At 33.4% G+C, this 26,521-nt stretch overlaps 1 protein-coding gene across 1 annotated transcript in view; it reads left to right on the top strand.

The window, feature by feature from the left end:
* The window catches only part of LOC119081728, a 93,995-nt gene extending 73,175 nt beyond the window's left edge, over positions 1 to 20,820 (top strand). The window contains exons 4-7 of the mRNA XM_037190889.1: positions 7,143 to 7,327; positions 14,473 to 14,689; positions 14,913 to 15,005; positions 19,170 to 20,820. Of these exons, the coding sequence (XP_037046784.1) occupies positions 7,143 to 7,327; positions 14,473 to 14,689; positions 14,913 to 15,005; positions 19,170 to 19,740 (1,066 nt within the window). The 3' untranslated portion in view covers positions 19,741 to 20,820. The remainder of the gene's footprint in view (positions 1 to 7,142; positions 7,328 to 14,472; positions 14,690 to 14,912; positions 15,006 to 19,169) is intronic.
* Positions 20,821 to 26,521: the final 5,701 nt, after the last annotated feature.

Genomic DNA, 26,521 nt, shown 5'->3' on the forward strand with positions numbered 1-26,521 from the left:
ACATTGTTCGGTAAAATTCTACTGACTCGAAATCGTTTCAAATTAAATTCCTTCGTGTATAATGGAGATCGAGACTGGATAGATGTGGTTTATATTCGAAATTTTCTGCTTTGACCTAATCCTCAACCAAATATGTTTTCAATGGTAATTAATTGATTTGAATTCCACCTATGACAACACTGAATTAGTAATTCTAGCACAAATATATCTGGTACGTTCATTATTACGACAGTGTAACACAAAATATGAAAACGGACTACAAAAGAGTTGATTAACATTCCAAATTTCATTACCATAACAATTTTCGGAAAAAGTCGGTGACACAATGTTGTAACCCAACGTTACAATTTCATCCCAAACCTTTGTCGTCGTCACTTGATTATTGATTCAAGAATGGATGTTATGGCAACTAGAAATCGAAATTATTGAAATATTTCGTCGCATCATTTGTCAACATCAGCACATATCATCATGCTGTGAATTTGGCTGTATCATTGGATTTGATACAGAGAAAATATTCAATTTTCCATACTTTCTACGCATAAAAGCTATATCCCCTCTGCACAGTACGGTTCCATGTTTACTTGTTATTCAAAAAAAAAATTAAACGAAAAAAATGAACTTTAGAAATTGAATACGTTTACAATTAACTGAAATTTGCTTTTTTCAATTTTGCATAGAAATCTATGTTACATTGGCTTTGCAGTTGAATGTACCAATTTACCTTATGTGGGTAGAACACCAAAGTCTACAGATTGAAAACTTTTTTACTCAAGGGGGTCTGGAGATTTACACTCAAGGAAAAGTGAAATATGACATGTTTCTGATTTAGGACTGGTTGGGGTTTGTAATTGTTTCTACAAAAATTTCGTTTAACAATTGAAAATGTAGATTTTTTGCCTTTTTGCTAGATATGCGCTCGCGACCTTCAACGAAATACTTAAAAAAAGAATCTAGATTTTCATTTGTTAGACCAAATTTAACAATCCACAATAAGAAGTTCTGAAGTTCCTACAAATGTAGGATAAAGAAAACATATTGGTTTTCGGATGTCTACCCAAATAGCTCTGGTTAGAATTCTTTTATATAGCGAAATGTATGTTAAATAAATGAAGTAATAGATTTTGCATCAAAAACTAATAGATGAAGTAACAGATTTAATGATTTTGTTGCAGTACCCTTGCAGCTTCTAAAAGATTAACAGCGTTTAAGTTTAGATTGTAAAAAATATAGTTTTTTCGCTGTTTTCGCAATCAATTTACTTGTTTCGTTCATTTTACGCTACTGATGTACTGGGTGATTTTCATTTTTGTTCATGTATATCCATATCCTCTACACTACATAAACTCAAAATAATGATGATGTGGTCTACTTCGTCTATTTTTGCTAAAACCAACCCATTAAATTAACACATTCTGTAAATTGTTTACCACTCATCCTTCTGGTTATTTGGATTACATGCAGCAAACAAACTTGTTACTTTAATTACGAATTAAAATCAAAACTGATTAACTAAAATTGCTAATTGTATCTGCATTTTCCCATAAGAATTTTGCACAATAAACGAATTTTACTATCATAACTAAATTGTTCAATTCAATTTTCATATTTTCCTTTTAGTTTGTAATTACTGCAATATGCCAAACAATAATTTTTAAAAAAAATAGCACCAATGATTTCATACTCAGCACTTTATGTATACATGTGTATACATGGTAGGCAACACAATCTGTGTTATTAAAATTTACCTCAACTATAATCCGCAATAAATAATAATTCATGTTTTTGCATACATTAAAACATACACGAGTGTACTACATGGTAGTTTTACTTTTAAACCATGCAATAATTTTGCCACAACGCTATATAATAAACCATCATAATGATGAAAATAGGATTTTCATCGTATATGCCATTGAAAATCGAAAGCAATCATAATTACGCCATTTGCCGGTGCATACATTTTTATTTCACTCATTTCAATATCATTACATTGCATGTAACTATACATACGAGTTATATGATTGCATTTGTATCATTCGTTTGTCTTTGGCATAATATTTATTAGTCGATTATCGGAGACCACTGGTGAGTCGGCGACTATTTAAATTTTACCCCTTCTCGTAATGTCGAGACATTTGAGATGTAAATATCGACTCAGAATACAATTTCTTTATGATTAAATGTTTCATTGTATCATGTTCAGATACAATATTAGTTGTATGACGTTTAAGAAAAGTGAAATTGTAGCTGATTGTAAATGCTACACTATTTATTAACATCACACGAAAAGTTTCGCTTTTAATAATTTCTTCAGATTGTCTTATATTGAATATATTTGTGTGATAAAACATTTGTTTCAAAGTGTTTCGTAAATGGACTCACTACACTCCATTAGAGACCGTTTCGTTTTATTTGCAATCTACCCAACAATTTAATTGCAGCAGGGCGTACACACACGCTTACTCGACTGATGTATGGACGATTTATTATAAGTAACCATCCTATGTATAAAAATACGGTCTGAGAAATTTGATATTAAAAAGAGAATCGTTTTTTATAACATTTTTTTTTAATTTAACGCCATTTTAAGCAGTTATGGTTTCTAAATAATTACGAAAAATCAAAGTTTATATTTCCGTTGTTTAAAATTAAATTCTCTTTCGGTTGAAAGAACTGACTGGCGGTGGTATATATGGTAATTATACACACCGTCTACAATATCAGCGGTGTTTGATAGGAAGTTGTTTTATTAGAAGCACTTTTGCTATACATTATATTCATTTCGTATTACTTCAGACAACGTGAAGGTTATGTGCGATATTGGTTTAGGAAACACGCAATCGTTTTTGATTATAAATGGTGTATTTATGAAGTATATACATAAGAAGTTTGACTTTATTTAGCCGTAAAAAGGTTTTAATTCGATTATGCAGACTGTAATTTGGGTTCGGTTTGATAATTTATTCATTTCGGTTAATATGTAAATGTAGATGGTTTTGTCGGACACTTTTCCAGTGTTTGAAAGGATGTTATAATATGAAATTCAAAGTGATAATATTTTGTATGTAAATTTCATGAATGAATTTTTGATTTTCATGGAATATTATTTCATAAGGTTTAGCGCAACTTCCTTAATTACCCAGATAACGACCAACCATAAATATACCCTTCAATTGGAAATTACCGGATGTTGCTGCACACATTCAATTGAAATAAATCATATTCTTTCAAGCTCCGATAAAATTGATCGACATGTAAACTACACTATGATGGTAGAAGTAGTTCCGACTGATAGTACCTTGTAATTCAATCGGATCATTCGCACATCATTCAAACGAAAAGACGAGAAACAATAATGACACTTTGGTTAAATACAGGCGATTGGTTTTTCAATCAAAAATATCTACGTCAAATATCCACAACAATAGAAATAATAAAACTTCCACAAAAAGTTTCCCGTTTGCCCAGTTTATTTTATTTCCTAGATTGGATAGGCGGCTGTGAAGGCTATAACATAAAATCATACTACTCCGTAGTGGCTCTTCTTTTATTTTATTTAAAACGAACTTCTCCGCCTCCAACATTGTCATTCTCTTCTCGCATTATACGTTTGTATACGTTCACATTCTGTTTTACATTTCGATTGTTTTATGTTTTTTTGTCAATTGAATTTTTAACAATCGTCGCATGATGGGCATTGTTTTTTGTTATCAACCATATTCTCATTGAGTTATATTTCATTAAAAATGACAGCATTATGAATATGAAAAACATACAAATACGAAAAAAAAGTATGTGTCCCAGGTCCCATTTATTCAGTCGCACCAATATCACCCCTTGGGGATGTGACTCTCTATATTTACGTTATCTAAAATTATGTACAAAAGCTATTATTTGCTCTAATGACAATAGCTTTGTAGGTACGGTAATACACAGCGGGTTTTAATATTTCGACGACCAGGTGCAAAACTGTACAGTGTTTTTTATGCGATACATTTGGTGTAGTGTGACAATGCAGCTATATGGGGTGGGTTAGCATGTATAATATATAATGTGTTACTGTTCGAACAATCTATTTTAAATAATTTAGAAATATGGGTGGTTTTCTAGATAAAAAAAAAACGAAAATTAAATTGTCATGCATGGGAAAGTTCGTTCCGTGCACATGTGAGGAGCTGTCAATTTTTAGACCCGTACGAAGTACTGGGGTCTGATAGGTTTACGCATACGTTTGTAACACGTCGAATTGGACTCCCTGAGTAAGGGGAAACCTATTGTGGTTGTCTAGAGATGCCAAATCCGCGAAAAAAAGTCCGTCTGTCTGTCCGTCTGTCTGTCTGCACGATAACTTGAGTAAAACGCATCCGATTTTGAAAATTCTTTTTTTTCCCGTTTGGTAATGTCAAAGGACAGGCTAAGTTCGAAGATGAGTGATTTTGGATCGACCCCTCCCGAGCTGTGGCCCAATAAGTGCTTTACGGTTTTTCGAAGATATCTCCGGACATTTAAACGTTAAACTTGTCAGTGATACGTCAAATAAAAGGTATTTTCAATACCGATCGACAAAAAAAAAAGTTTATGGAAATCGGATGACCGACTCGTGAGTTAGACCCCTTGGTGTGAAACAGGCACAGGGCGGCAAGCAGTTTTTGCTTGTAGGTCGGCCACATTTGAACATATTTCGTCTGTTTTAGCTTTATTAGATAGGTATTGACCGTACCAATCAGGGAAAAAAAAATTTATGAAATTATGTTCTCCGGAGCGTGAGCTAGGTCTCTTGAAGTGAGCTCTTATCTGGCTACTCGGAAGTACAGTGAACGTGGTGTATTTTGACAATATCTCGAGTAAATTTTGACCGAATTTCATGATTTTTTTTTTGTTTGAAAGGTATTAACGAATGTAAAGCATCTGTACTATTTCCGGTCTCCTAACAAAATGGCTGCCGGCGGCCATATTGGATTTTATTAAAAGTGATATATCTTGGGAAAAATGGTACTTAGAGAGTTTCTGTTAACATGGAAATAATTTGTTATGTGTGTGGGGTTTCAGGGATTCCATATATGGACATCTATATATACCTATATACAGCTATATTGAGCTATATACAGGCATATAGAGCTATATAATATCATATTTTTCTGTGAAATGTTTATTTATAGTGAAATATAGTTAAATATAGCGGTACATAGCTGTTTAAATAGGAATTTATGAAATTTGTCTTCGTACGGGGCTGTCTATATTGCCTCCGGCAATTTATTTGTATATGATAACAAGGCAAAGAGTGGATAATGTAAGTGATTTTAAAGGCTTTTGACACGAATAGGTGTTTCGTACGGGTCGGCGTTAGCTATGTTTATTTGTGTGGTACAGATTGGTGGACTTTGATGTAATGTTTCAATTGGACATTTTTCAAATGAAGGCAACAATCAAGTCAATCAAATTTATCGAGTAGGACAATTAGTAATTTTATTTTGGCGAGGGCACAGTATTTCATACAAAGATGGACTTTGAGGAAATTACTTCAGATTTTAAAGGGGGGCTTTACTGTAATGAGTTGTGAGTGAAGATGGGTTTTTCGAACTGTATACCCAACACATCTTCAGTTTTGTAACCTTACTGAACCTTATGGGCATGAGTCAGAAATCTTACACGTGTTTTCGGAACAATTTCAGTGTTCTCCCTTATAAATTGACATAGAATCAGTCCTCAATTTTTGTATTACCCCAAATTTAGTGCCGAAATACAGACATTGTTCTGCCAAAATTGCACTTATGGCCACTTGATTAAAGGTCCGAAAAGATACATAGATACCTTTCTGGTGTGTACAATAGAGAGTTGTCCACATTGTCTGGAATCAGTAATGTCAACTGTACTAAGCTTTTTAATGCCACAAATTCCGCATCGCTTTTATTGAGTTTGTCATGTAGTGGTATTGAAGAATATTTTTGGTTAATAAAGTTAGCTTTTGTATTAATTGAACAAGCCGATTTTGTACCCAATTCATTGGGCTGTTTGTGTGAAAAAGTTTTTATAACAATCCCATTGTGCTGCAGGTATTAATCAATAAAAAATTCAAAATTAATGGCGAATACTATAAATATATAATATATTTATCCGGTGGTCAGTACGGGTATGAATTAAATATGTTTCCACGCCATAGTACAAAAAGACAATTAATTAAATTATTTTATACTAAATGATATTGTTCGATCCGCTATGAACTTATTCAATTATAAATAAAATATTTTTTTTTAAATTTCGAAATTCGTTCAAATTTAATTAAATGAATATCCCCCAATCGCAATACTTTTAGATTTATTAAATACCTGAAAACATTTTTCCAACTAAAAAAAAATTCGTCCGAAATGAAAATATGATTTTCATAAATCAATGGTATGAGTTTTAGGACATTCCATTCATACCACTGCACAGTGACACAGAGAAAAAAAAGTTCTTTGACAAATGATTTTTCTATCGTAGTTTTGTAAATTGCTTGAGGTCTTTTATGTGTTTACAAAAAATCTCTAGAAATTAACACAATTTTCAGAATCAGATAATGAACAAATTCTATAAAAATTAACTCAATTTCCATGGGTTCAGAGAAAATTCATTTAAACTTTTTTTCTGTGTCACTGTGGCAATGCAGACAAAAGTTCTGGTTTTAAATCCATTTTGACAATACATCCAGAAAATTTTAATGAAAATAGCCAAACGTTGAATTATTAAAATTAACTTTCGGCTTTATTAACTCTCTCTCTCACACAATATTTGGTCAGGTAATTTCACTGTACAGAACATAGTGTTAGTATATAGTTACACGAAATCGTTTTAGGATTTTAATTGGCTTGTGGCAATGGGAATGGATCCATCGTTATATGAAATCGTAATATACTGTGGGGAGGTCATGTGGGAACTTTTTGGGTTGGCACATATTAAATTTAAAGGCTTTCCTACATGCGGTTTTCACTCTGTGTGACATTAAAGCCCATCATCAAACATTTCGTAATGTTCCTGGCAACGGCGACGTAGCAAAGCAATATATTAAAAAAAATATTTTTTTTGTTTAACGTTACACCACCAGTTTTGCACCATTTTTCACTTGAATTTACAAAATTGTTTATTTCTGTTATTCTTTCTAGGTCACCTTCTGAACGTTCTGGTAAAGGATGTTGTGGTCAATGGTTCGCTGGACCGCCATTACGTGCTGTTATATTTGTTGTTGCATTGGGTGGTCTTGCATGTGCATTAGGTGGTGCGGCGCTGGGTGCCACTGGATTAGCAGGACCACCAACCTCACATTTTACGGCTGCATTGCTTATGACAGGTATTTATATAAGACTCATTGTTATATTGTATAATGTGAACTTCACAACAAGAACTGAAAATCTATTACACACCACAATAAACAACATTGTCCACTCACTCTTTTTATTATGAACTCTTACGCTTCTTGAATTATGTACCCGAACAGCCGGACCGTAATTTACTATAGCAGGAAAAAAACTGCTTTTCATATATTTTTATCAGATAAATTATGCACGGTAGCTTGAGGTTTTTTAAGTGGTGTTTCCCCAGTGAATAAACCTTCGCTTTTTCAGCTATATTCCTGGTATGCCAGAACTGTTGTTGTTGTTGCTATGTACATCAGTACAGCATAACCTGACAAATTATTTATATTGTCTGTGTATACAATTCGGTCAGATAAGGAGAGAAATACAGAGAAGTAAAAAAAACAACAACCGAAAATCCACATCACTCTGTATCAAAATCATATTTATTCTGCGAAAAAGAGTGGGCTAGCGTATCAGTTATGCATTGTTTGTTATGTGTGCTCGTTTGTTAGATCGGCAAAGGGTCAGAATTTAATGGTGTTTCTATGAAAAAATAATAACAACACGTAAATCGAGATATAATTTATGTCCCAAAAGGTCGAAAATGGGTTGAATTGATCAATAGGAAATGTGAATTGTGTTCGGTACTTGAATGGTACAAGGACAACTCTTTTTTTTACTCTAATTTATTGGTTTTATTTTATCTGTGAAATTATTTATTGGTGGAATTATCTCTCGTTCCCATAAAATTGGTTGTTTTTCTACTATTGCAGATTTCAAGTTAAATTTACTCTTGCAGTTTTATGGGCACAATGCAAAGAAAAGAGAAAAGTTTCCTGATTTGTGAATCGTACATTCCCTTCCACAAATGAATGTCAGAATTCTTATGTTTTGGCATTTCCTGCAGAGTTGCCATCACGTATCAAAATCAAAATGCAGAGCACTAAAGTTTATGTCCTCGTTTGTTGATTGATATAAATACGGACAACAACTCCCAAATCAGAAAGACGAATTTCATCTTCCTACGAGTAATTATTCCAAATTTTAGCTACATTTAACCTCATGTGACACATTACTAATTTACGTAGCTGTAATTACGCTTCAACAAAATCAACTTTAGCAATCTCATTGGGTAGCACACTAAAAACAAACATCTAGCCGCAAAAACCACAATATTGCCAAAATTAGATATTCGGATTTACGTCGAACTTCATGGAAGATTTTGAGAAAATAAATCTTTTTGGTTATCTTAGTTGAATACCAGCTGCAGTACTAAATGGAGCATTAGAACTTTTCCGATAAATTGATGATAATGCATTAAATGTGCATAAAATTGTGCTGAGTGAAGATGTTATACTCTCTCTATACTGAGAGGTAGACTGAGTCTAGTATAGGTATATTATCTTCGACATTTGGGAAAATTGCTCTCGTCGCAGTTACTTAGCCTAGGTAGAACAAAATTTAGTGGCGATAAAATTTGATTTTTTTTTTCGGATTCGCCTTTACAAATTTATCTCAGTTTATTGAAGTGATGCTATTAATTCAGTGGCTTGCCTCTACTGTATTTTTCCAACTTTCCAATAAAAAACCTGCAGATAAGATAACTTAAATCTGGATAATTCACGCTATATGCAACAATACAACACATCCAATATAAACTAACCAAAACCGCACACCGCATTATATTTCTCGCAAACCTTTATTGTGTTGGAATTCAATAAACCGTATTTTCCTTTGGATGCAAAAAAGCAACAACAAGTAAAAATTGAACAATATTTTTCGTGTTCAATGTGGTGTACACATATTGATGGTTCTTGTTTTACTCTCGTTTGTAATAAAATATTTTAAAAATTTCTTTACACACGAGCGATTTTCACTGCAAACAATAAACGATATCAATGCGATATAAATTTTATACGGAGAAATTGCCTTTTATAATTTACTCTTCCGTGTAATGCTGTAATGGTTGTAGCCGACGCTGTGTAGAAAAGCAAAAACTAATGGAAAGTATAGTGTATATTATACACGTGTAATTACAATTTTCATTCCCCTATGGTACAATAATTTGGAATTGGTTTGAGTTGAGTTTGATTTTTCTCTCTCTGAAAAACAAATTATTATAAATGGACATCATTTGTAGAGAAAATGTTGAAAATATTAATTCGATCACAGAAGGAACATTAAAATAATTGCAGACCAAGTTAAATATCGGCTAGAGCGTTATAATAACCTTTCATAAATGGCAAAGCGTATCGCCACATTTTCAATAGATCTGTTACTTCTTTTGTTTAAAGTATCTGGTATGAATAGCCTCAACAAACTAACGGCAAAATAATGTTTTCATACCTAGGACCCGAAAAGTGCGACTTCGTCTGGAAACTTCTCACACGCTAAAAAAGACTTTTAGTCCTAGGTACGAAATGTACTATTAATTATATTACAAATACTTTTAAAACTAGTAAGCCTACGAACGAAAATACGGATTTTATTTTTACCTATCATCTATTGGATATAAAGTATATCTTGTGATGATGATGACGAACATCCGCTCATGAAAAGTTAAATTCAAGTAAAAACCGAGAGACTGCATGCATATCAGTACATCACAATTCCACTGCCTATATCATATTACATTACTATACCAAGACAGTGCCGCACTGGCTACCAAAAGGTAATTCGGAGAAATCGGGGAAAGGCATGTACAATTCTAAAAAGTCTAGTTTAAAATGTATAAAATGCAAAAGGTTCTTCGGGAATCACCCGAACCAATACTCTCTCTACCAAACAAACTATTTTTATTACGGTGGTGAAAGTGTCAAGTATCCTTTGAAATTTGCATGTAGATTACAGCGTAGTCAGTCAAAATGTAGAATAGTGTTTGTTGAATACAAAGAAATATGGTGTGAATTCGACACATATAGCTGAGAGTTTGATTGCACGCTGAGAGATTGATTGCACGCTGAGAGTTTGATTGCACGGGAGAGAATCGCCCGAACTCCCAGTATTGCCAGCCTGGCACTGAGCTCCAGTGCATATCTCAGCCGTCACAACATTGCAGGCAATTGTCCAAATTTTGTGTGAATGTCCCATTGATCAATAACCAATACTTGAAATGTATGCGGTGCCAGACCAGTCAGATTTTTACTCCTATTGCACGATCGTTTCAATAAAATGTTTATACCTTCAATAATCCTTCATCGTTTTTAACATCAATCTGATTCTGATATGCACCCATTCTCTTGGCCTATTAAGTCAATGATACAGCGTGGACCTAAATGAATGTATGGTATTGTCTTGGTCCCCGATACATGATGTCTTCTGCTCGTTATTCTCACATTTTACATTGAAAGTGTAAACATGAAGGTGAATGTTATTCATTTCCATTACACACACGTTAATGTGATAAAATTGTGATTTTTTGCATGCTAAATTACTTTTGATGTTTGTTAGACACCACATGAGTATACATATACGTACACAAAGCGTTTATTGTTCCTTTGCGTGTGCAATGGTTTTTCGCATAAAACAAAAAAAAAAATAAGTTCTTTCTTCCTATATAACTTCACACAAGAACAACAAAAGCCTTGTCTAATAAAAAAAAATATCAGAGTTATGTTACACAATAAAAGAAAAATGAAAAATTGAAAAAAATATTTTCTGTGCGAAAAAAGTGTCACGCACTGATATAACCTTTCCTTTTGTCAACGTTTTTATGTCGTGTGACGACGGTTGATATATTAGACAAAAAATATTTAGAAATTCACACCGAAACTTTCGGAACAGAATGAAAAATGAAAATTTATGTTTTATTGTGACAATTGTTTCTTTTCTCCCGAACCCAGATATATTCGCAAAAGCTTTCCAGTCGCTGTTATTCATTCCACTCACAGTGACATTCAAATTGAAAGCTCAGGGTTGCATGTATCAAATTTATTTAAAATATTCGTACAAGATTGAACCGACACACCACAATATTTGTGTCTCAATATACCAGTACCAGCCGTACCAGTTCTATAATATACTGTGAAGTATATCTGATACCTGTCTACTTGCAGCCTAAATCAATATACAGCTAGCTGGTGTGTAAAATGTAGCCAATTTTATTGACTTTCTCTTGGAAAAGTTTTCCATGTTCAGGCTGCAGTTGCATTATTTATAAATAACAAAAGTTTTTTCCCCCATTACTTCAAACAATTGCCCCATTTACTATTGTACCTGATGTTTTTCACAGAGCTCAGTTGTGTGTATTATGCTCAAGTATAGTGCTAACCCCAAACAACACACAAAGTGACCTACTTTGAAATTATTTTTTTTTATAAAAAAAAATTGTGATTCTTCATGGCATACATCGGAATATTCATTCATTCAAAAGTGCGCATAATAATACCGAATGGTGCACATTCACAAAATCAAAACGAACAACGTTTCTCGTTCCGCTATTAAACTATTTAATAATCCCTGGAGTCTTATTTGCGACAGTTGTTTGAATATTCCTTCATTTGGATTTGAGATTATTATTATAACGTGAAAATTGGGACAATTGAGCCGTATTCCATTCTGCTCCAACTATTATGTGCGGCAAAAATATGAAGTTTTGCTACATTGAATGCAATGTGGATATATCAACTGTATGAATTTAAATAGCACCATTTGAATATAGTCGTTAATGCGATCGCAGAACTAGCAATGGGAGCCATGAAAATAATAGGAAAATTTGAACAAAGAAATTTTCTCCCTTTATTGCATCACAAACGTTTATTTAATGTATCTGAATGATTATTATAAAATGAAGCTGAAACGATTTTTTTTTTCTGTTGCCGGTTTGGAGTTCATTATATTAAAATATAAAGTTTAAATGGGGCGCTTGAACACAATTACGACATTTAAAGTCAACATTAAAATCAAAAATCCTTCTCATCCCAAAATAAATCTAATAAATAATAGGTTCAAATACACCAATATGATTTTGACGGAAAAACAATACACTCGATCTGCGTAGAAAAAAAAACACGAGAGCCATATTGCTTCCTCATAAAGCAAATATTAGGAAGACCCTTTTCGTAATTTGATACATTTTCACTAAAAAAACGATCATTAAAATCAAAAAGCCGGTCCGCAGCTCATTATAATGTACCAATGCCTTTTGTGACTTTTCTTGTTGCTTTAGTTTTAATTTCATGCTGTTGTATTTTTTATCCGTTAATGTTTCTCTGTTTTATTCAAAAAATACACTTGAATGAGATTGATGACCTTAATTTTCTTTTGAGAGTTATATATTCTGTTTTTATGCGTACATCGTCATCATTAGCTACGAGGATTTATAACTGTTGTGCTTAAGTAATTGGATATAGAAGGATAACAATCATGACATAAAAAAGTAAAGAAGATTTGTTATTTAAATAAATAAAACATTTAATTAACATGAACAACATGCAGAACTGTAAGATGTATACAATAATTTCGAGAGCACAAATTTTCGTTAACGAGCGACGTGACATAAAACATTTACTTGGGATTTAAAAGAAAAATGGTTTAGGTAAGAATTGAGTCTGGCGTCCAAAGGTCAGAAGTATTATGATAAAGAAATTGTTATCTTTCACAAAACTTTAAAAAAAAATCCAGACCAATTATTGCGTGTTGAATATGCCAGAGGACAAGCATATCGTCAACATAATTATCGAATCTATTACTTCTTTCAATCAAACTGTATTCATCTCTTACTTCATTTGTTTCATATTGAATTTTGTTTTATAAAACCAAGCATCTATATACGATTTTTAATCTCCGCATGTTGAATATGACATATCACAGGGCTTTTTTAAGAAAAATTCTAAAAAACACTCCGAAAATTTCCCAAAAAATTTCAGAATCTGATCTACTACTTTGAACAAACTACATTCAACAGATTAATACAAAATCTTTTACTTCATTTGTTTCATCCTTAATTCTGATATAATAGCAATATGCTATATAAACCTCATTAGTCGATTGTCATAGCCGAATTTGGTCGTAGCTGTCGATAACGGATGTTATTACCCTCTGTGAAAAATAGACAGGAATTGCAACATGGCGTATTAACGTGAAACAAATAGAGTAAGAACAAAGCCTATAGCATTTCCTAATTTGGTAATAGCTTATCTTTCCTTGCACAGTGTGCTACAGTTATAAGGAGATCAAACAATTGTTTCTAGTTCAAATAAATTTGCGGTAGTGTGTTCGATTCAATGACAGGTTCCGTGTATGCAATAGTTATAGTTAGACTAGATTTAAATTCACCAAGCGTCAACCACGTGGGGCCTACAAAAAAAAATAATAATTGGAATGCAAGAACCGTGTACTCACTACAAAATTCAAATAATTGCACAACAGAGAACCGTAATTGTAATTATGCTACACAAAATGTGCAAAATACTATGGGTAATTCACATCCTAGACATCTTAGGTATCTGTATGTAATAGAATATAATTGAGATACACACAATACATGCCATTCAGTACCAGTGTCAAAAGATCAAGTCACAAACGAAATTTAATTTGAATACGTAAACATTGAACAAACATCTCTTTCATATATACAACATGTACTCCGAGTTCTATTATGAAAACGGAATAATGCATTACACATAGCCGAGTATATGTCCTCAAAAACTATAGTTTTCGAATTAAATAAGCTAATCTTCAATTTCAATTTCATCAGACTAGAGTTGAGCACTTGAATATCAAAACGATGACTACAAAACGAAATTGAAATAAAACATACAAAAATAAAATCATAATTGAAATTCAGACCACGTCTTATAGCCTACAAGATATATATAGAAAAATGCTTCTACATTTTTATATTGTTACACTCGGATAACTGGGATAAATTCGACTTTGTTGTATAGAGCTATATATACATGGCAAGATTCAGACGAAATTCTATAGAAAAATCGCAAAAATTTATGTAACAAACGTTGACCAAGAATTTCCTTTCTTTCGTTTTTCCAATATAACAACAACAAAAAAAAATTAAATGACAACCATAGCACCATATAGCTCTGAATCAATTTTTTCTATTAAAACATTAAAGCTCCCCAGTCTTATGAAAATTTATGAAAATCCCCTCATTTCTAGACATTCCATTGTTGTTTTACAGGTGTTGGAATGATTTTGGTTACAGTAAGTGGAGCAGCATGGCGTATGACAGCACCCGGTGCACCTCAATGTCTTGGATTGGGTTCAGGTGGTGATTTGGGTCGTTGTGGTCGTCGACCCTGTAGTGGTAGAGCGCCACATGGTCTACTGTATCCTGAATTTCAACATCGACCGCCTCCACCATCGTATCAAGCTAGCATGCAAGAATACAGGCTTAGGTAACGATATATTTTGGTTGTATAGAAATACACAGAAAATGGTAAAATGGGTATTTTGCTTCAATTTTTAAAAGAAGAGGAGAAAAAAGCGAACTGCTGGTTTTGGCTTTTCATATTTCCATTTGCAAAATCATTTTTCGTATTTTCGTGTTTTTATTTTTCGTTTTTTTTTTTATTAAATAGAAAGAGTGAAGCTTCAGCATTTATAAAAACATTCTTTTAGGTTATTACTATTGGACCGAGATAGGCAATCTGGTGCTGTAAGGGGAGCGTCACCGCCACCCACATATCGATCGAATGCTGGCAGTTTGTTAAGGTATGCAAGTTTATGCTAAATTGTATATGAAACGCATGAAAAGAGTAAATTACTTTATCATGTCTGCAAATTACTCATACGACAAGTTGAATAGCAAATTTCATTGCAACGAATATCTTTGAATGAAGTCCGTACTTTAGCTGAAAGATGTTATTCAAATTTCAATTTCTCGAAGTTTGACAATATCATATAAGTAGTCGGATATTCATTTCGTTGTTAATGCTTGTCAGCGTTTCAGTATCTGACTCTTTGTTCTGGACAAGAGTTCCTTAATTACAGCAGTAATGTTTCTGTAGGACATGCATTCCCTGGTACGTACGAGTACAATTTGCAAAATACATTACATTCGGATGAATCGTATTATAGCCTAGATTCTACACATCAAATGAACACAATCAAGTTCTCCCATAAATCAGTTGAACCATGTTCATAATCCGGTCTGTTTTATTCAATATCCCTTATTTCATAAATGGGATTCAATTGGATAGGTTTTCTACTTGTCTGAATATTTGAATTCGGAAACTGAAATGGTGATTCTGTAAGTCACATTTTCATGTCTACATATAAATGTTCTGCAATAATGTTATTCAAAATCTCGTTCACATATTCATATTCAACATGTTTTGATAATAATTGTGCATTTCATGTCTAACTAAACATATTCTCCATGATTATAACGAACCTTTCGTTATCAAACTATGAATATTCATACATGCGTCATTCAGTTTTGAATGAAATCAGAATCATATTCAATTTTAAGTAAGTCAATGATATGCACAGTGTGGCTGAATTATGAATTTATGTATCTGTTCCTATACAGTGTGGCGAAAGGACGAGCTTCCAAAATTACAATTCCATTGCTCAAATAAACAAGTGTTCAGTAAAGTGTGTAGCGTTCTTTTTTCTCTCCATTAAATTCTTCTTAATTATGTCCGATTCAGTGCTTGGTTATGTCCACTGCATCGTGCACTGCATACTTAAATTGGAGGACAAGCGCGAGACGTTCTAGACTGTGTGTATACTGCATCTTAATCGCCGAAACCTGTGACGCTCGATACGAAAAACATTTTCTCTTAGACTTGGATTTTCTACAATTTGTAACCGCTGAGATCTATACTAGGTCTTCTCTGACTAGCACCCTCCTCGGGCTTAGAAACGAAAGTCGTAGAACAAATGTTTTTAGTGTCGATCAACCCGGTATTACTCATTAATCAGGAAAATTTTAATTCAGAATACCAAAAATCAGGAAAAAATTTTAGGAAACGTAAATTAGGAAAAATATTTACGAAACCAAATATTGGGAAAATGTGAAATTGGGAAAACATAAAACAAGTAACACGAAAAATATGAAAAGTTGGAAGAAAAATTAGTTTTTTTTCCATGAGAGTTGCATAGACTCTCACCAATAACTCGCCATTCGATGATGTCGACTATATTCGAGGATGTCGACTACATTCGAGTACATCGTTTTTATTAGAAGACATCGACTATATTCGAGTACATCGACAATATTAGATGACATATACAAATATATTGACTATATTTGAGGACATCGACTATCTTCGAGAACATCTTCTATATTCAATGAAGTCGACTATATTCGAGAATGTCGACTATATTCAAGGACATCTAGTATATTCGAGGACATCGACTATATTCGAGAACATCGACTATATTCGAGAACATCGACTATAGTAGAGGACATCGACTATATTCGAGAACATCGACTATAGTAGAGGACATCGACTATATTCGAGGACATCGACTACGTTCGAGGATGTCGACTATATAACGTGACATCGACTATATTCGAGGATATCGACTATATTAGATGACATCTACTATAGTAGATGACATCTACTATATTCAAAGAAGTTGACTATATTAGAGGACTTCTACTACATTCGAGGATGTCGACTATATTACGTGACATCGACTATATTCGAGGACATCGACAATATTCGAGAACATCTTCTATATTCAATGAAGTCGACTATATTCGAGAACATCGACTATATTTGAGGACATCGACTATATTAGAGGACGTCGTCTGCTTTATTTGAGTACATCGACTATATCCGGGAATAGTCGAGCATATGACCAATGCTCATTGAGCATATGAGAATATATCGAGTAAGTTCAGTTCGATTGTAATTGGAAGACAAATAAATTATGACTCGATTGTACTGGAATTCACTTCATATACATAAGTACAATATTGCGCACGCCAGTAATATCATGTTTTTTACAGATGATGTAGCGCCGCAGGCCGTGAAGAATTTAAAAAAATAAAAAAGCGGGGTCGAGGGGCGGCAGCTCCCGCAAAGGGGGGTCAAGGGGGGAGTATCCCCCCTTGCACGTCCTTATAAACTTTGATGTGGATATTTTGTCCGAAATTTATTTTGTCCCGAAACTCATTACAATTTCTGATTCATGGTTTTCCTAATGCTTAATGCTTCCTAATAAGTGGAGTTCCTGATTAATTTTTCCTGATTTGTGTTTCCTGAATAATGTTTCCTGATTTTTGTCTACTGATTATTGGATTCCTGATTTTTGTCTTCCTAATTCATACATCCATAAAATTTGACCAGCTACCAACGCCAACGTAAAACGTATTAGAGCAGTGAGCTCTAAATTTTATCTCCTTTGTCGGCGTCCCAGGTTAATTTTTATTTGATGAAATTAATTCCTTTCACGGTTTTTGATCCGTTGTTTCCATAATTGCATATGAGTTCCTGCATAAATGTTTTTTTGTGGTTCAGAAAATTTGCTTTTGTCTGAATTAAAAGCCCACTTTTGTTCGCCATTTCAAACAATATGTGCGTCCTTCAATCAATTTGGCTGGAAATTAATTGATTTACTTCAGCCAATCAATGAAATCGGCACGAATCGTAATATCTAACATATCAACATGATAAAATTGCAAAAACGAAAATAAACAAGCCATTTTAATTGATTTGGAATATATATGCTTTATACCCTACCTACCTCTCGTATCATTTCGCACATTGAATAAACACACAAACAATGCGCCATGGATACACATTCCGGAGTTTGTTACAGCGTTTTGTTATTTATATTTTCATTCATCAAAATATATTTATTTGTGTTCTTCTCGAATCCAAAATTTGAATGTGGCTGTGGCTATTTTCACTGGCTCACATAACCATCTATTTTATGGTGATATGGTACACACCAACAACAACAGCAACCAATTCTGGTGTACATCCGATGTTTATTTGATGTTTTTATTTCTTTCTGAATTCACAAATTATAGTCAAGGGAACGACGCAGACTTTTCAGACTTTCATTCGAGTTATTAATTGGTACGGACATTCTGATGACACATATGGGGTATACGACGACTCAAAACAATTCCATATAATTGTGAAAGCCAAGTAAATTTTAAATTGAAATCCGTCTGACTATTGAGCCAGAAACTAGAGATGAGCGGGTCGGCCCCTTCTTGAATTCCCGAAATTTTTAACGCCTCGGAAAAATATTGAAACTCGCCTGTAGCGCCACCTGAACTCAAATTCTCAAAACCCGCACCGAAGTAAACTCAAAATATTTGGTCCGTGTTCGGGTCATGCTTTTCATGTTTTCGGGTGACCGAAAATTCCATACCAGATTTACCCATCGCATCGAAAATGAAGAAGCTTGTAGTCATTTGCTTAGAATATTTTTTTGTACCAGTCCAAGGAATGTGAAACTACATACGATATAACATCCCCATTTCCTTTACTAATCTGTGCGATACACCAAAAAAAATATTTTTTTTGTTGTTTTCAATTCGAAAGGGAAATACAAAACGTCCCATAAATTTGAATATTCCCAACTAAACAACTTATACACATAGCGCACATAAACCCTGAGAGTATCCCATTAATTCAAATTAGTTTATTTTAGCATATACACGCTCGTACTGACTATCATACCCAACAAACACACAAAATATTATTACTATGCAAGATAGAATATGAGCTTTGTATTCGTACCATACCATAGCGATGATGTTTTCATTGTTCCCATATATATAAAGCCCATCCATACTACCGTTATATACTTGTCGGTGTTTTATTGCAGTCATGATTTATATATTGTAGCAGAACGCTTGTATTATTAGAAATTGTACGGAAAAAATAAAAAAAAAATTTTTTGCAGAGTTCCCTTGGCTACACGTAGTAACCCTTGTGGGCCTGGATCAGAATATAGTTTACCACCAAGCTATCGAGCCCAACATCAAATAAATAACTCACGACCATCACCGCAAACGATATCAGGTGCTAATGGTGCCAGTGATACTGCCGCCAGTGATTCATTAAACGCTTCGCTTGACGTACCCAACCATTTATCTACCGACTCCGTAATAGCGGTGCCACAACAAATGCACCAACAACAGCAAACTCAAAACCAACGTCACCAGCGACTACAACAAAACTCAATTACATCGGACGCATCCCCGGAAAGTATCAAACATAATGTTCTGGTTGATGTTGTAAATAACACGAAAATTAGTCAAATCTCTAATAATGAGAATAGTTCATTAACGACAACCAATATTGTTGACCGATCGCATCGAAAATCCAATGGAACAAAGGATGGTATCGGAAATAATGTTAAGAGTGAAAACAGTGCCAGAAAAGATTTAGTGACCATTGTTACAATATCCGGTGTACCGTATACAGACAATGATGCTGCATCAGGCGAAATGGACATCTTGGCTCATTTGTAGATTAAGGACGGATTTTCTTTGCGTTTTTTAAAATTTGCGGTAATAAAATCCTGTAATTAACCCTTCGGAAGCGGCTAATCATCGGTTGTCGACAAAAATGACAAAAATAAGGAATGAGCTGAAGTGTCTTTGGTTAAACTAATGAAGTAAAAGATTTTGTATTAGACCAATAACACGTAGCAACAGATTTGATAATACCGTAATACGCTGCCGTTTCTAAAGGGTTAACTTGAAGTCAAAAATGAAAACACGACATTGGTCGAATCGAGAATTTTAACTAAATTGTAAAGAGTTAGCATTTTACTTGATATTCGCCACCGTTTGATGTAATTTTCAGTTTAAAACTGTATCCCAACCCACGGTGTCCAATTAAATCGATACCCATCACGCATCAGAAACAAGCTTTCCGAAGTATTGACAGACATTGTGGTTATAGTGCAATGCCTCCAGGGTGTTAAAGTCAAAACCGTTAAGTATTCTCTGATGTGTACTTCGGTGAATTGAAGAAACTATTTCGTTTCTACGAAAACGTTCATTGACTGGTCTCATGAACACATTTCACAAATTTTCCATATTTTCGTATGGATGGGTTGGGTGAAGGGGAATGAATTTGTTGAAATTATTTTTAGATTCTGACCAATTTTTTTGATTTACTCTTCAGTTCATTTGGGTGTACATAATACCATTATTATTAAGTCTTTCTTTTTGATATTTTAAATTTGTGTGAGAGCACGTTCGAGACATGCTAATGGAAACTGTTGGGCGAAATGTGCTTTTTGGTCAAAAATAATGAATTTGGGAAAAATGAAAAAAATACAACTTCAAGCATCCTCATTTGCTTGAATCGTAAGTTTAGCGGCGAAGCTGTCCCTTGGGTTCAGAACAGCAAACTGACTGTTGTTCTAAAAGTAAATTTTTGTCGGAACTTAAAAGCTTAATTGAACTTTTCAACAATGTCCTTACAACAATTACATAAGGGCATAAGGGACAATAAGTCGTACATGGTCATTTTATATTATATTGTTTTCTGTTATTTAAATTTTGTTTTGTTTTTCGCTGTAAAATCCATAATACTCATCATCAAAAGTCGATAAAATATTTATACTGAACCGTGAAAGAGTTGGTATGTACCATTTTAACAACAATTTGCATTAAAAATAAAAAAAATTGTTAAACACTAATTACATTGATCGTTCCTTTTAATGAAAAAAAAAATCATGAAATAAATTGATAAATAAAGTTTAAATAATAAATTAAGTGAAAATGAAAGTAAAAATAAATAAATAGAAAAAAAACGTTATTTTCCTGTTTTATCGCACTGTTTCCGAACTAAAAACAAATATGTAAAATTAAAAGTATATTTAATTATGTATTTAATAGATTCTACTGTAAATTCAAATGAAAATGTAAGTAAAAAAGAAACGTTGTACATAGTCGAAAAAGGTGTTAATAATGAAAATATATTTATAAAAAACAGCACACATCGTTTTATTTACAATTGCAATTTTATAACTGAACATGACCATTACATGAGTTATCGACATCGATGTCAAAAATAAATGATGAGCTCTGGCATATAACATTAGTAAGTAAAATGCACTTTAAAATATATATGAAGTACAAGATATCTGTAAAAAGGACTTAGAACCAATGACATAATAGTGGGATAGACAGGAATTACGTAGACGAAATCGTGAAGCAAAAGTAAACTTTGTGTAATATACATTTGAGACACACACACTTACACATTCCACTTAATTTTGACAATTTGGTGAAACTGTTGCAGACTTTTCGAAATTAACTTGAACCACTTTAAACAAAAATTCGTTTATTGGCTGCAACTATCAATTTCGCACAAACTGGTCACTACCTCATTACACAATTTTCCAACACATTTTTTAATTTTTAAAAAGAAATGTCCCAAACATTTAATACTGACGATGCTGACACTTTTATTATGCGTGACTACTGAACGTGAAATAAATTCAGCCAACTGATTGAATTCTCCGATCGTCAAGATTTCTACTAAAAAATTATTCGATCGAAAAGGAGAAAATCACAAAACTAGTTCAATTTTGGGGACAGTGAGAGATTGTTTACATGAAATATAAATTTCAGTTCGATAAATATTTAATTTTAGAAGAAAGAAATGCTTTAAACCAATTTCGAAGAAAGAGTGAAAATGCAAATTTCCTTCGCGCCCACATTTCAAAATATGTACGAAAATACGTAAGTACCATAAATTTAAGGTACTCACACACACTACTGAATATTTCGTATTTGCTTTTGCTTCAGCGCTTGAACAAAATATTTACATAGAAGGCCTGTCTATCCCACTATTATGTCATTGCTTAAAACTAGAACTTAGAGCTTAGATGAAAGAAATATCCGATTGGTTAACGCTACATCTGCGAGTCATAAGGCATTTTAGGAAAAAACCACGAGACAAGCAAATGATGCTACAACATTCCATCTAACTATATGGGTAACACCAGGGTTAGTTGCGTTATAAATTTTGTCATTTCTGAGGCATTAATGCTGAAAACAAACGAGACATTGAAAACGCGTTTTGGTCCTAGTTTTCATTGACAAATGCAGCAATCGTAATTTTCGATAGAGAAATTTCTAACTTTATTTGACAGTTGCGACAATTTCGTCATGAAAACAAGGACCAAAACATGTTTTGAATGCCTCGTTTGTTTTCAGCATAAGTGAGCTGTGTTGGCTATGTTTTGCGGTCAGTCTATAAATTTTCTAATACTCAGGAGACCCAGTGCCAACAAGAATTGGAGTTTTTAGCCTGCGAAGTGTGACTTGTGTGATCGAAGAATTCGGCGGTTAGTTGCGTTACACGTTTGTGACTTTTCGAAATATTTTCACCAAATGTAAACTGATTTCTGTAAACTTTTTTTTCCCTGAAAGCTATGGTGAAGACGCGCAGTTTAAGCACAATATGAGGTTGGTAGCCCAAAATAGTGGGAGATATGTCTATAAAAGTGATATTTTTCGGTGGTCATTAATAGCCAGAAATTTTTTTTTCGAAATTGGTGGTTGTTGCCCCACAGAAAATGTTGCTTTCGCTTAAAGCCGTTTAAAAAAATTGTTACAAAATTTTACGAGACAACTTCGAAGAGTCAAAATTCCAGGATGACACTTATCACCACTGGTAAGCTGATTTCACCTACTTCACTCACCCAACTAACCTGATGGAGCCAAAGTTATTTTTCTCGTGAAGTCATATGCTATAGCTTTCGAATGACACCGATCTTCAGTTTTTATATGAAAAAATGTAATTTTGGCAACGTTTGGGTCGAGGTGATTTCCCCTTACTTCGAAGCTGAGTAAACCAAAAATCTTCTAAAAATTTAATTTCGTGTCATTTGGTGCAATTGTGGAATTATAGCGTTCGTTTCTACAGGGAAACAAGTTTACAGAAATCATTTGAAATTTATTGAGAATATCTTGGAAAGTCGAATACAAACAAACGCATTTTGGTCATATCTCCCGAGACGTTATGTCAATGACCTCATATTGGTGTCAAGCTACGCGTCCTGTCAATAGCTTTTAGCAAAAAAAAAGTTAGTGAAATCGGTTCAGGTTTCGTGAAATAAACTAGAATTTTCAAAAATTTGCTAAAAACAAGCATACACTTTTATGATGGTATCTCCCCGAGAGTTTCGGCCACCGACCTAATATCTGGTCAACAGCTTTCAAGGAAAAAAAAATCTTTTCAATCAACAAATATTACAATAAATAAAAATCAACTGCTCTACTACTTCCTACAGTTCCAAGAACCCTTTAGACTATTTATTCAACGTTTTCGTAACTCATTATAATTCTTTCATGTCACAAGTTGAAGTGTCCTGAAGGCTGACAATACAACGTATATGGAAAATTCCAGTTTAGGCACAAGTTTTAGGCACAATAAGGTTCATCGAACGAATATTTATGCACGCGAAATGAGTATTATACGCACTACGAAAGACCTCACATTTACAAAATTCTGAACACTTTAGATGAAATTTTAGAATTTTCTGTTTAGCGCTTCTTTTCATTTTCTCAATTTTTATCCTATTTCCTAGAGCTTGCCTAGATTTTTCCATTTATTGAAATTGGTTCACTTTTAGAAGCAGTTTGAGGAAATTTTCGCTCAGATCTATTATTTTTGTAGTGCTGCAGTGCCACTAAATAAGTCAAAGATTATTTATTTTCCTAGTACGCGTCAAGACCTTTCCAACGAACTCTCACACGTCCAAATCGGTCCATTCCTTCTGACTCTAGACGAGAGCCGCATAATAGCGTATTTAAGTGACAATTGCCTCTCTCAAAACAAAAACGCTCAGAAAGGATGTGACATAAGACTGAAAAATAGACGTTATACCATATCCATTTCTGCTAGCAGTGGTCCAGGATGTATTACAAAAAATACTCCTGTCAAATATATCTTAAATCTTAGTACTTTGTCAACACTTTCAGTTTAGATCTCATTCTATACGTTGGACTGTTGGAAGCTCATTCATTCATGGATTAAAAAAAATCAATGCCATTCTACAGCTCACTCGAGCTTCATAATTTTGGTAAAGTTGCAGTGATGTACACACTGAATGACTCGTATGATCAAACTGTGTGTTGTTAATATGTTAAATTGGCTAGCCTAAATTTGGGCGATATATCAATTAAGCATCTCAGAGAGTAATTTCAATCGAGATGCGGTTTGGAAGTCATGTTAAGTCGGTGGACCAGACTGAACTGGTTCAGTAAAAAGCCGTTAGTGAGACCTCTAAACAAACAAACAAAACCCTTACAAAATTTGGTTTTTCGCAAAAGTAAGAAGGACATTTAGCAAGGATTAAATTTTTAAAATTTGTTGAAACAAAATCCTGCTGTACTACTCGACATTCGACATTTCTACGGATAATAATGGGAACAATATCACCGGTAATCCGGCAATCAGCGTTTAAATCAAAGGGAACTAACGTGCATTTTCGTAAACAAAAGTTGTATGGTCATAAAACAGGATCATCGTTTAATTCCGATACTGCACAACTTTTCCGAAATAACAAAAATGCTTGATTAACAATCGTATTAAATTTTTACGATGAATATCATACAAAATGAATTATTATACATCCTCCCATTGTCATAGTTACTAAAAAATGTGAAATACGTTACAGGTTTAAAGCTTATATATGCCATCTCGACATTATGTGCACACACAAAAAAACACGGACAGCAGAATAAATTGTTGATATGGGATTCGTATTTTGTAATTAGTTTTACCTTCACGAATACAAAATATATAAACGACACAAACTTTGCAGCGTTTTTTCTGCGTTCGTAAAATAAATCCATTGTATTGTTTCATTGAACAGTGGCTGTCAGTTTTTTGCAGCTACGAAATCATTGCTTTTTGTAAGATTTCGTTTGCTGGTAGTCTTAAATTTAAAGCACAATAATTGATTAAATTCGGGCGTAATGAATTTCAATTTTACACTATTTTACTCGAGCCCCGTACGTGCTATTGTATCATGTATGACTTTAAAAAAATATTCAAAAAGCTTAAAACTTAAGCAAAGAAACTTAAAAGGCTGGCCGTGATAAAACTCAAATAGCTCAGATTCATTGAAGTAGTCGAATGCAATCTATTCAATCCATGAAACGTTCCAAACAAAAGCGATTTATTGCAAACAATCCAACACGTCTAACCGACAGGATATCACAGCATTAACAAAAGTTTTTGTTCATTGCAAGAACTCCAAAATATTTATTGAAAAAGCGCTAAAATTACTTTCGTTCTCAACATTTTCGTGTAATTAATTGTGTACCACAAAACAAAAACGTTTTCAAAGATTCTCGACGGTACGTTGTTGTACTTTGGTGGATGAAAATTGGGCTATAAAATATAAGGAATTTACATTGTGTACATTGGTTGATTGTGTGATGGCACAGTGTGTTTTACATTCCAACGAGATGTATTTATTTTCAGTCAGTTTGCATGTTATATACCAGCAGAAAAAGCATCATTTCTCTCGGAATATAGTTATTGCTATCCAAGTATGTTTTATGTTAAATACATAGTTGAATTTCGGGGTTTATATTGTAGAGAGTTGTTTTCACTGTGAAAAGTGTTAAATTGTCAACTTTCATCTAACAATGAATGAAGGGGAGGATTTTTGAATTAAAAGTTAAGCACAATAAAACAGCAATGGGGCGACAAGTTTCTTTATAAAGAAAGGATAAATTTTGGTGAAAGAAATTATTTTGTACATTATGCTCAGTTGTGTTGTGATGCCTTAGTTTTACTTATTTTCATCTGAAATTTATTATGCAAATTTTCCAAACTGGATTTTTTGATATAGCGAATGAAGTCCACAGATACTTATATCCACCTGACTACGAGATCTTCAGTTTGTATGCTAATAAGATAATTTTGCTATGACAGCTCTAAATTTTCCAAGTTAACCTTTCAAGAACGTCGAGCGTACATTATGATTTCATCAGTGACTTCTTTTGTTGAAAGTGCCGTTTAATGTTTGACAGAAAATCTTCCTTACTTCTTCAAATTTTGTAAGCCATGCTATAGAACACTGGCCAGATTTCATGCCTAATTTTTTTTTATCGTTGCACGTTTAGCGATGCAATTCATACTCGTTTGCTCATAATATTATTTATGCTCAAAATCCACTGCTAAAGCCAATCGTTTAAGTGCCAATTCATAATAATGTACAACACATCTCCGCCAAAAGCGCATTAAGTATTTCACCAGACGACAAAAAATGTC

Source organism: Bradysia coprophila, unplaced genomic scaffold (assembly GCF_014529535.1).
Source record: "Bradysia coprophila strain Holo2 unplaced genomic scaffold, BU_Bcop_v1 contig_358, whole genome shotgun sequence".
Lineage (NCBI taxonomy): Eukaryota > Metazoa > Arthropoda > Insecta > Diptera > Sciaridae > Bradysia > Bradysia coprophila.